Raw genomic sequence first — 13,532 nt, 5'->3', positions numbered from 1 at the left:
TTATTTTATGACTTTTTAATACCTCTTTGGCAGATGGAAAATTTTTCTTTCCCCCTCCCTTTTTTTTATTTATTCATAAAGAATGACTTTGTTTATTAATAAAGAAATTATTAACATGCTAATTCAGAAGTCAAACAACAAAATTCAGCGTTAATTTGCAAAATTTTCACAGTGAAATCTGTGAAAATTTTGCAAATTAACGCTGATTTTTGTTGTTTGACTTCTGAATTAGTATTTATTCGGCGTGTTATTGTGTCTTAATTATTAACATGCTGTTTGACAGTTTTTGAAGAAATGAACTCCAGGCCATTTAGACATGTTGAAGTCACCTGAAGAAATGAAAACCCGAGAGGAAAGACTACGTTGAAAAAGATTTTTAAAAAATGAATTCCCATGCAGATTCAGCCCGATTAATGTAGAGAGTTTATCCATAAAAATACTCATCAATTGTTTAAGGTAATAATATGCATATAAATACTGCAGAAAATGCAGAAATTAAATGTGCTACAGTTGAGAGATTTAATAAGATTTTCAAAGAAACCATTAGAAAATATGTGGATGCAATTGGAAGTAAACATATATAGTCATGTTAGATAAATTACTTAAAAATTATAATTCATATCATCGATCGATAAAAATGACCCCTGTTGAAGATTCCGATAAAGATAACGAAGCTCTAGTTATTAATAATTTATATTAGCCCAGAGAAATCAAAAAGGCCAAAATTTAAAATTGGTGATTCGTTCGTATTTATAAATTTAAAACGGTTTTTAAAAGAGGATATGATAAATCCTTCGAAGAAGAGTTAAGTACAACAGATCCAATGAAAACTCAAGATGAAATTTATAAAACTGAGAAACTAGTGAAAAGAAAAGGGAAAAAAATTTTTGTTAAATGGTTAGGATATTCAGAAAGTTTTAATTCTTGGATAGATGAAACAAATCTTTTAAAATTTTTTCTGTTCAGATTATTTTTATTTTAAGCATTTAGATTTTTTAAAATTAAAAATTTATTTAACACAGAATTTATTCTTGTTATTTTTTAATTTGATTTTTTATCATCATATTATTTGAAATTCTAAAAGTCATAAAAAATTAAATTTAAATATGTTGTTTTAAAAATTTCACAATCACATTTAATACTTCATTTTTAATTTTTTTTATTTTGAAGATTTGAATCTCTTTCACGGTGCTCTTGTTCAATTATTGTTTTTTTTTAATATGGAATTTGTTCTGATAATTTTTATTAGAAAAATCTTGATCCCAATTTGAAAAATTGAGCCTGTAAATAAAAGGAGGTTCGGAAATTTATTAAAATGGCTAAGTTGTGTATTTCTTTATAACTCTTTATTTCTTTTATATGCTTTATATTATAAAAATGACATTTCCTTTTTGTTACCCTTAATTTCTCCTCATGTGATAAGTTTTTATCTACTCACATGTACTCACTAGTGACAAAGACTTAGTTGCACACAGCACAAATGGTGACTGTACACAGCATGTATTTTCTCAAAGGTAAAAAGAAATTAATGTTGTATAATCGAAAGAAATATCAAATTCATTCATGAAAACTGATAAAATGTATATAATAAAAAGTCAAATGCTATTTTATAAAATTTTTAATTCAGCCTTCCAGTTTCAGTTGCCAAATATTCAAAGCAGGTTTTACACGCATTTCCAGATTCTGCCACAGTAAAAGAAAATTTCAATCAAATGCAATTTTTAAAAGAATTTTTTCTATTACCAAAAATAAATAAATAAATAAATAAATAAATAAATAAATAATATGTACTGCATTTCAATCAAATTTAGACATGAAACTCATAAAACTGTTCTCATTGGAAAAGTATACCTACAGATAGATAAACGAAGAACCATATTATATGAAAAGATTATCCGATTCTGAACTTACACTTGCGAAGCATGCTACTTATAAATCTTAACATTCATAATTTATATATGAATTATAAATATTTTATTGATGATTACACATATTTTTTGCCTCTCTATAATGTAATTTTCCCTTCATTTTATTTTCTTGCAGAAATCAGAATCCCCTAACCTCATAAAAATATATAAGTATATATGGATTCTAATACACTCTATGATTATTTGAGATTTAAATATTGGAGCTTTAATAATATAGTGATATAAAATGAAAATTTCTATTTAAATATGTTACAAGAAGTATTTTGAATGCTTCAGATTTGTTATATTTGGGATATTTAGATTTCTTATATCCTAAATAAAAAATGTATTGATTTAATGTATTTAATGTTAATTAAAAATTAGCAAATCTTTATCTAAAAAAATATGCCTTCCATGCACATTTTCAAAGTAAAAAAAGAGTCATTTACACATTTAAGTACTGACAAATTTTGCTGTAGGTTGAAATCTATGCAAGTACATTTATCATAACATTTTTAATAAAAATACACATTTACTATTTTAACAAGCAACATATTGAAGCCTGACATAACACATGCATGTGAAGTTGGCATGTCAGTTTGAGTTGAAATATATCTACTATGGGGCAGAACAATTTGGGAATCAATCGTAACAGCAGTACAATCACAAGCTTTGATCTTTCACATTTGTTCATTTGCATAAAGAAATCATGCAATTCAAACTGCCATTTTCTGTAGCAATTCTTGTCACATATGTAATTCTATCACAGAGAGCACATATCAGTAATAATTACTGAAAATCCATAATAGTCGCATCTCTATGCATACAGTACACGAAAGCACAAATGAAGCACACCAAACAAGCTTTTACAAAGGTAAATGTACATTAATCTAAAATAAAACTTGAGGTATTTTAGATTAATGTACATTTACCTTTAATGTACATTTACAAGAGATTTTGTATTTTTCATAAATACAAAATATTCAAAACTACTGAGTGAAAATGCATGATTTGACATCACACCCAAGTTAAGCATAAATTTTATAGCATTTTAATGAAATAACATAAAATTAATATATTGGCATGAATATAAGACAGCTTCACATTTTCAAAGTTCTGTACAAGAAAAGGAAGATTTTGCATGCAAAATGATCTCACACACAAGTTTTGAAAGTACTGAATGTGTTCTTCGAGTCTATATACTATACTAACTAAAATTAGGTAATTATGTATTCATGAATTATATAAAATGGCATCTAATTATTTACATTGCTATAAATTATAAATATAATTGAAAAGCATTTGCTGTAATTCATTAAATTTACACAACCACAATTAGGAAAATTGACCAGTAGTTGTTCTGTGAAAGAGGGGATTCTTATTGTGAGTTAAAATTAAAAAAAAAAAAAAAAAAAAAAATCTTAAATTTTTCTCGCAAAGGAAAATCCTTTTTTCACGAAGGAGAATCCACTTGTTACATGAAAAGCAGAATTTCTTGGTACTAAGCACTTGGGCACAGCACCTTTTTTGGCCCTAGGACTGTCAACAAGATTTGTTACTTGTTACATGTATTTAAGTAGACATATTGTTTTACTTATGATTTGATGAATGAACTCTAAAATAAAAACATAAAACCTATAGGAACTATCTGAGAACAATAAATCTATAACTATCCACTGATGCTTCTTAAAGAGATGAAACTTTCTTCAAATTATTCTTCTCATTTTCCAATATAGTATAGGGGTGTCATTCATTGAAATACTTTTTTACCATTAATATTCATTTAGGAACTTTCACAACTTTTGAAATTTTGATGCGTATGACTTTTGTATCACCCTGTATAAAACAAGTATAGCTTTTAGGAGGGCAATTTATCTATAAACGATTCATTATGGATGGTTTATTCACATTCATAAATTGTTGATTTTACAATACAGGAGAAAAATATCTTATATTCAGACTGCTGTGATATAAAAAAGAAAGCACAAGCTACAAAAACAACTATTAAAAAATAAAAAAATGATATATAAAAATAAATTAGTTTAATGAAAAACAGCATACTCAATCTAAGATACAAAAACATCAGATCGTTAAATGCTTACCCTCATGAAAGTATCGCCAATAATTTTTCGTTTTTCTTCTGGATCTGTAGTCATACATAACACTAGCGTGTCTCGTTTCCTACTATTTGGATCTTTTCTGTCGACAGGAACGGTAGTTGAGCCATTGTAGAAATTCTGGGATGCATTCAATACTAATATGGCAAAAAGGAAAATTAGTTTCAAATTACATTTACCAAATATATATTTGGCATAACAATTTAATACCTAATGAAAAATGTTCAGTTCACAGTAATATTTTTTTACACTGCAAAAGTAATTATTAATATAATTTAAGAGCAAATAATTTAAAGTAAAAATTTAAACATGTGATTCATAATTTCAAATTTTCAGTAGCATATCTGAATTTTGATGGACAGAAAAATATTATATTTCATATTTAAGAACTTTTTCTATAAATATTGGATATGGAAGTAATAAACTTAGTTTATATTTTAGGGTACCACTTGGATTATTGCCAAGTTGTTGCTTCATTTTATGGTAAGAGCATTTTACATTAAATGTTATGGAAACCCTATTACGAAGATTGGTTGTAAAGCGTGATTGCAGTGGTTTTAACTGTTGGGGAAAATATTTGTAAGGGCTTATTTATGAGTTGGATGTTGGTTACAAAGTACGTTACTTATTTTGTGCTTTACACCATAAAATGCCTGCTGGTGGTACGATTAACTTGAAGTTTCTGTACACTTTGGAATGGGAAAGAAAACATTGATCGACTGGTGTGTAAATGAAAAATGAAGATTTAAATGGCTTCGTTCACCTCTTGGTAAATTATGCAGCGAGATTTAAGGATTTGAAGATTTGAAAACCGGAGATCATATCAACACTATGGAAGGTATGTGGGGTGTAATAAAAAGGGATTTTTGAAAGAAATGTCACTGACATTCCGGCAGTATGTAGGATATTCTTTCATTTATATATTCATTTTACTTTTGCCAATTTATGCGGCGATGGCAGTATACAGATTCTAGTTTAGATAGTTTTAAGTAGTTTTTGGATGCTGTTAAGGAATTCTGTGTGTCACACATACTGAAGAAACAGAAATTTTTAAATAAGGTAAGTCGATATTTCCTTTTGTATTGCATAGATTAGATAACATGTATTTCCTTGTTTGATTTAAAATGCAGTCTATTGAGATTATATATTTTTTGTTTTAGTTAAGTTTCATTGCATTATGTTTTGGATGCCATTTTAGTGGGCAGAGTGTCGGACTTAAATAGGAATGGCACCAAAAAATCGCCAATTTTCACCAAGGTGTACCTTGAAATATATTTTTACTCCAAATTGCATAAATGATAATAAAATATTCAGAAATCTGAATTATAATTATCTATTTCTCTATTACATACTTTAACTTTTTGATAGTCATGAATGAGCTCAGCTCACATTCCAGCTACTATTCGAATTTTTGTAAGCCTCACAACAGCTTTCTTCTTCCCTGCTATATGACTCACTTAAAAATTACTCTGTCATTTTTCTTTTAGACATTGAAAAAAGTTGGGGCAACAACTTTAATACAAAAAAATTTCAACCATTTGTCACTACCGAAAAAATATTAAGAAAAGAAGAAAATGATTTTTGAATCTTGCACCCTTTCTTAGATATCGTTGTTGATGATTTTTAAACTGAATGCGTGTCCCAAAATGTTTCATTCTGAACTCCTACACCCAGAAACAACGTATGATATAGCAGTGCTCGTAGCCTAAAGAAGATTTTCTTTCAAACCTGCATGGCAGTTAATGTGTTAATGCTTAAAAAATGATGAAAATTATTAATTTATCAATGCTTAAGGCCAAAAATATCCCTGTTGCAATGTGAGTACAAATGAATCAGTTCGTAATACAAATTTACGACATATAGCATGTATTTGGGAAAAAAGAATTGCTGGTACTCTTCTGTTATCGGGACCGGATTCAGAAACGTATCCATGTATATATGCATGCATGCATGTTTGTATATATGTGTAGACACAAACATTCATTACAGAAGAGTACTGAAATGCTTAATCTCGCATATATCAAAGGGTTAAATAATTATTTAAAGGTAGAAATTGAGGTAACGGATATTTTTGGCCTTAAGCATTGATAAATTAATAATTTTCATTACTTTTTAAGCATTAACACGTTGACTGCCATTCAGGTTTGAAAGAAAATCTTCTTTAGGCCACGAGCACTGCTATATCATACATCGTTTCCGATTGTAGGAGTTCAGAATGAAACATTTTGGGACATGCATTCAGTTTAAAAATCATCAACAACGATATCTAAAAAAGAGTGCAAGATTCAAACATTTCCTTCTTTTCCTAATATTTTTTTGGCAGAGACAAATACTTGAAATTTGTTTGTATTAAAATTGTTGTCCCAACTTTTTTCAATGTCTAAAAGAAAAATGACAGAGTAATTTTTAAGCGAGTCATATAGCAGGGAAGAAGAAACCTGTTATGAAGCTTACAAAAATTCAAATAGTAGTAATGAAGAACAGTCTAGATTTTTCAGAAAGATAATTATAAACAAAATTATATCTACAGATTCTGATTTGCGTGCTGATAAATGTAATGTAGATACAACTAATCATATTTACAAGAATTGGTTGTTTAGGAAGAAAAAAAGTTGATACTGAAGAAAGGACAATTCAGTTTAGTGAATGGAATGAATTTAGCTGTCAGCAATGATAATTTTCATTTCTTCCAACAAAACAATTATTTTTTCAAATACCTACTTTACCTCGCATATACTCAAAGAACTGTCACCCGAATACGGATGGTGCACCCTGATCAGAATTTTTGCAATCACCTGAATACGGATGAAGCGGCAGTCAAAGTATTAAAAAAGTAAGCTTATTTGCTGTATATTGACTGATTTTAAACAAGTTTATTTTTCATTACTTCCAATTTTCATAATGAGTACTGTATTTTCCTACTTTTTCCCATTGCTAAAATACGGCATTTAAAAAAAAAAAAAAAAAAAAAAAAAAAAAAAAAAAAAAAAAACAATATTATACATACAAAATTACACACAAGGCACATAAAACAAAACAAGCCATACCTCTTAATTTTAAACCCAGCTTCTTGAGAGAGAGTTCAACCTGCAAACTTTCATTTTTTCTCATAAATCCATTGTCTATATGAATAGCTATCACTTGATCTTCTTTCAAAGCTTGATGTAGTAATGCAGCACACACTGTAGAATCTACACCTCCACTTACTAACATCTTGAAAATAAAAATGAAACAAATTCATATTAGTCAGTTTTAAAAATACTTCTAAATGAATATAGCAGATATATATGTTTTTAAAATTTTACAGGACAGATTTCAAAATTCTAATCAGATGACTAAAATTCTGCGCAGCAGAAAATGCTATTAGTAAAAATAAAAGGGGGGAAGAAAAATAGAAAAAAGAAAAGGAAAAAAATCTTAGGAATATTAAAAAATAAGATTTTCACATTAAATAATTTCAGAAGCATATATCATATAATCAATATAAATTTATAAAGCCATTCAGCACAGCACATAATTAAAAAAAAAAAATACTACTCTGGGGAGGGACTTCAAAACTCTACTGATTTCAAGCTGAAATATTATTAATAAAATGTAATTTATCATAAATACAAAAACTTACTAAAACTTTATTTTTCCCAACATGTTTCTTAATATATTCAATACATTCAGCTTCACGAGACTGCATGGTGAAATTTCCAGACAGGCCACTTATATTATATAGAAAGTTCTTCATAATAAGCTTCCCATTTGTTGTCAAATCAACTTCTGGGTGGAACTGAACACCATATATCTTCAACTTTTCATTAGAAATAGCTGAAACATTATAAGAACATTACAGAAAGAGAAGCAACTGTCTTTAATATCAGGTTAGCAAATCACTGTCAGAAAAGTTTGTTTTGAAGCAAACTAAACTTTTAATAATGATCTAAATGTTGCAATAAATCTAAATGCAGCAATCAAATATACACTGAGCTACCATTATTAAGTTCTAATATAAAGAAAAATAGACTCTTAATCCCAATTGCATGAAACTTCTTTAACCATTTACTGAAACTATTAACAGTTACAAATACATAAAATACTTTAAATGCAGTCTCCAACAAAACAATAAAACATAAGGGTGAACTTCATTCTAATTTTGTGTATGTGCATGCACATAACAACAGAAAACAAATCATCTTCCAAAGTAAGAAATTCTCATCAGACGCATTCCATAAAGACAGAGCTGGATTTAGACTTGATAAGGCTCTTATCTATTTGAGAGAGGGGGCCCTTTATAAGTCTGTTATACTATATAATTTTTTAGGGCTTCCAAGAAAGTGGGGGCTCCAAGCTATAACTTGTGTAGCTTATACATAAATTGTGCACTGCATGAAGAACTGAATTATATAATATTCCTTTATCAAGTCCTGTTACTATACAACACTTAATATGGCTAATATGAATGCTTAGAATTTTACTTAAATATAAAAAATCTAGTATGGACACCACATGACTTCCTTGCACTAGCCTATTCAATTATATACATTTTTTTGCTTCACTTCATTTAAATCTATTTTCTCAAATTTCATTAGAGATATGTTTCTCATTAAATCAATTCAGTTCTCAATCCGCACAAGGTAAAAATACATAAAAACGCAAACCACCTCTATTAAAAATTGTAAAAAGGAAAAAACTAAAACACCAAATATAGTTAAAAATGGCTTAAAAAATCACTTTTTCAATTAAAATTAAGAGGTTTTATGCAAAAACAAGCAATTCAGCAAGTGGGCAAGAAAGACACTGAAGTTTGTGCACCAACTGACTTAATTCACTAGAGCAGCCCTAAATCCCCAGATGTGGAGGGAGATCACAAGACATCTATTTCTACATGAAGAATGATGCCACATCAAGAATACACTCTTTTGCATGATTCAGGTTTGTGAAGTAGAGAAATTCTGCATGAAAACTTTTAGCATGTATATCTTCCCAATACAGTCTTGTGTTTATTGTAAGTCACTGTGTAATATATGAGATTTCAGTCTGCAAGTCTATGTTAATATTTGCAATACTTTTCACCTAATAATTAACATTTTGAGCTTGAATTTCTACACAGTATTAGGGGAAAAGTTCACATTTGCTTATCTATATATTATTCAAATGAAGAATGAAGGGATTTAAAATTATACACCTTTTTTGTAATAAATGTGACATCCTTTATTATTTTATTATATATCTGAAAGAAATCTGGTTTACATACAGATTATTTATATAGTGTTTGGATGGAAGAACTATCATGTAATATATTTAAACAGAAGACATACTGGAAGGTGCTTTTTTTTAATAGTTTTATATGTTCATAATTTTTTATCTGTACATAAGCTTGTTCTAAATAGTTTTTAAAAATATATAGCAACCACACTTTAAATCAGAAATTTAATGACACTATTTAAATTTTAAAATGAATGAACCTCCATGAAAATGTTAAGGTGACTTCATTGAAAGTTAATATCAATTTAAGGCTTAGAAATGAATTCAAAAATAGATCCCGTGCTTTTCTAATGTTTCTAATGTGGATACAAGCTATTTTCCCTTAGAAAGTTCTCCATAATGACATCCTTCCTCTTAAGCAGATCGCCATATAGAAATAAATGAAACCCAGCTTTAGTAAGCATGTAATATTGTTACTTCCTTATTATTATGAGCCCCATTTTGTAAAGGGGCCAAATTTTTTGATAAATTGCAAATGTAAACCATCTTCAAACATTTAGCAGTTCTAACAAGAATTATTTAAGGTTTGCTTCTGATAAGAAGAGCTTTAAGTAAACTATATTATATTTTCTTATTGTAAATCTTAATAATCACTCATATTTCTCCCATCACAAAAAGACCTGTCAGTATTTCCCATATTCATGTAATTTACTTTTTATTTTACTATTTTAAAATTTTTAATTTGCTGAGATGTAAGGAAGATGCTTGCCACAGCTTTCTTTCAAGATTTACTTTGCATTCGAATATGCGAAAATGGCCGTTAAATTTAACTTTACATCACGGAAAGCATTTAGAGGTGCAATTGAAGGAAAAGTATATGTTTTAACAACTGGCTCAGTGGTTATGTTAGAATACCGTTTGTAACAGTGAAGTGATTTATTTAATGTTAAGACGAAAGCAGGAATACAAAAATAAGACTATTCACTGGAACAGTTCTATAAGAAAGATTTATTTTCTGCATATAATTCAATATTCAAATATGTGAACAGGTAAAACAGGCCATGAAAAAATTGTGGAAATCTGTTCATATGGAGAAAAATCAAAGCTGGCAAGATTCTTTCATAATACTGGACATTTGATAAGTTATGGCAAGAAATTGAGAAATTCTTTCTCACTCTTCTGAATAGAAAGAATCATACTCATTGTAAAAATTATCGAAAATATACAAGGTATAATGATAATTTATTCAAACTTTTGGTGTGCATATAAAATAAACTAAAAAAAGAAGCTGACAGATATTTTACTGAGAACCATAACTTTCATTTTGTTGATCTAACAACATCTGTTTGTACACAAAGTACTGAAAGACTATGTAGCTCCACTAAGTGGTGGAATAAAAATTGATGAGGCAAGTTTCACTATCACCATGAGTCTTAACTTGCAGAGTTCATGTGGCGAAAATATTTGGAACCATGAAATGTTTCTTATGCCGCCAGCTTGGAGTTTAAAAAATGGAAGCCGCAATCCTAAGAAAGTACTTTAAATTTTTTAAACTAAAGTTCCATTTATTTTTAGTTGGTTTGGTTGGCATATCAACATGTTTTGTTTTTGATGTAGCCCAATTATGAATGTTTCCAATTTCTTTTTTAAATTTAGTAGTGTGTCATTATAAAGTGTACCATATGTTTGCCAGTTTCTTTAATAAAACTACATTATGTAGCAAAAACTTGAAAATTTATAGAAGTCTCTTCACAGGAAATCCCTACATCTCCAACTGTCTGAGCAGAAAGAGGCTGTGAAGTAGATGGAGGATTTTTGGCTGGTGGTAAGGGCAGTCACTGCATTGTCCCTTAAATACATAATTTATCTATTTCTGTACAACTGTAATATATTTTGGCAGTTAATTTTTTTGACACTCCACCAATAAGCCATAAAAAGTACTGATGAAGCAGTGCACCATGTCATCTGAAAACATTCCTGTGGCAAACCACAATCTTGCAGTATTTATTGTGCAACCCAGATTTGTGTGTAGCATTCCTCTAGATGGTTTGCCCTTCTCTGGACATTTTCACTTGTGTGACTGCAGATTATGATCCCTCCTATGGGAACTATATTTTTTTTTTTTTTTTAATAGCTTAGTGGTGGATAGCATATTGCAGTTTTCATTGTCTTTGGCAAAATCTCAAAGTTGGCTTTCTGCATGCATACAGCATAATAGTGAATGAAGTCATAAAAATGTTTTAGTAGCAACTATTATAAATTTCATTTGAAAGTGTGCAGATAATGCTGAATTATGTAACATAAGGGGGGGAAGCAAATATACGGAAATGCAGTTGGTTACCATTTTCAAAAACTGTAGAAAATCTATTCTTAAGATCTGATTACAAAATAATAGAAAATACTGCTTATTTATATATTGTTAACCTGGTTTTATTCAAGTCCAGTTCCACTGTGAATTAAATCAATCTTATTGAGATTAACACAGTCCCAGTTTAATTCTGTATATTCTTTGAAAAAGATAATTTATAAGCTAATTTTTGCTGTAAAAGCTGATACCTAGTAAACTTGACAAAGCAACAATACCAATTAAAAATATGAAATCTACAAAATAGGGTTTAAAAAAAATAGCTTAAATGTGGCTTAAGTGCATAAAATTGTTGAATATCAATGGTTTAACTCAAATTCGAACCTTGGATGGCTTTAGGGGTATTTTTGGCAAGGAGTCAGTTTTATTGAAAATATCTGATACTAGAAAGTCTTACTAGAGTATTTTTTACATACACTACATTTTCTATATTTGACCAATCCTCAAAAATTATCACTAATCATTCTTTTGCTTTCATAAGATTTTAATTATGGGTATTTATCTTCTGAAAGATTTACATACTTTTCTTTAAACATGTTTTAACATATACTTTTGCAAATCAGTCACATCTAGTTGAAGCTCTTACAGAAAGTCTTCAATTATACAGTCAAACAGATATTGACACACAGAAATGTCTGTTGTGGTTATATCAAAATTTAGAAAAAACTACTGTAACTGTAGTATAAGTTCAGAAAATATATCCTTCACCAATGTTTTTGTAAATGAGGATTTCACTAACATTTTAAATTTTTTACAGCATGGAAAATGGTCAAATTTGTGTAATGTTAGAAGCGTTTCAAACAATGCAAATTTTCGGTGATTTGCCCAGTGACAAATTTACATATAAGCTGAACAAGTTACAGCTTAGGGCCCTCACTTTCTTCCCCCCCCCAAAATAATGTAACATATCCCATATTAATTATACAGCATATTAAAAACAATATATAATTTATACAATATTAAAAATATTGACTCATATCCATCATAAAAGGCCCCATATCTCAAATAGCTTAGGATTTCGTCAAATCTAAATACGGTCTTGGATATGCCTTTAAAATAAAATACATTGCACATACAAGTACTGTTTTGCTTGTAATTTTAAAATAAATTTGTTAAGATATCTCACAACATCTGTGGCAAATGCTCATTTTGAAAGAGCCATTCTCTGTTCAATAATAAAGACCGTATGCAATTTTTCTCATTTAAAAGAATTACTACAACTTCTCTTCATTCGAAGAATCTCAACAAAACATTTCCATTGCTGAGCCATCACGGACTCCGCACGACTTAATCATACTGCCTATTAAATTATATACATTTTTTGCTGCACCTCATTTAAAATTACTTCCTTAAATTTCATTACAGATATATTTCTCATCCACAGATATGATATTACAGATATATCAATTCAATTCTCACTTCATGGCAATGTAAAGATATATAGAAAACTGAAACACCAAATACAATTTTAAAAAATTAATTTTTTTCCCAGTTAGTTTCTATGCAAAAACAAGCTATTCAGTCGGCTGGCAGGAAGACAGATTTTTTTGTGCACAAAATTGAAAGTTACTTTTGATCTTACTGGAGGGGGGGGGGAACCCCACTGAATATGGTGCACAAACTGTCTTAATTCACTACATTACTAAGTTTCAAATGTACTAAATCTAAACAAATGCTGCTTCATTAGGCTTATTACCACTTAAACAACTTTTAAATTGTTGATAATTCTACAACTAATGCATGCAGGTTAACTAAAGGCATAAAAACCTTAACTGGAACATAAGAATAAAATAATTCAACCAATTTTTAATGCAAAAAACGCACAATTTCCCAATATATAAGAATAAAAATACTGAGCTCACTAAGCCAGGTAACATGGTGGAAAAATATATATATGTTTGATGTGGCTGGTAACAAAAAAGGGACATGTACAACTACATGTTATAGCAA

The 13,532-nt window shown here is 29.0% G+C and overlaps 1 protein-coding gene across 2 annotated transcripts in view; it reads right to left on the bottom strand.

Annotated features, from left to right (window-relative positions):
- Positions 1 to 13,532, bottom strand: part of bur (GMP synthase burgundy) — a 52,091-nt gene that overhangs the window by 24,695 nt on the left and 13,864 nt on the right. For both annotated transcript variants that reach the window (XM_035364666.2, XM_035364667.2), the window contains exons 7-9: positions 7,647 to 7,840; positions 7,072 to 7,237; positions 4,010 to 4,161 (exon numbers count right to left, since the gene is read on the bottom strand). In XM_035364666.2, the coding sequence (XP_035220557.1) occupies positions 4,010 to 4,161; positions 7,072 to 7,237; positions 7,647 to 7,840 (512 nt within the window). The remainder of the gene's footprint in view (positions 1 to 4,009; positions 4,162 to 7,071; positions 7,238 to 7,646; positions 7,841 to 13,532) is intronic.

Source organism: Stegodyphus dumicola, chromosome 7 (genome assembly GCF_044657685.1).
Source record: "Stegodyphus dumicola isolate Sdum_Otavi_A_Nest chromosome 7, ASM4465768v1".
NCBI lineage: Eukaryota > Metazoa > Arthropoda > Arachnida > Araneae > Eresidae > Stegodyphus > Stegodyphus dumicola.
Note: the sequence above shows the minus strand (reverse complement) of the source record. Positions and strands in the feature narration are given on the sequence as shown.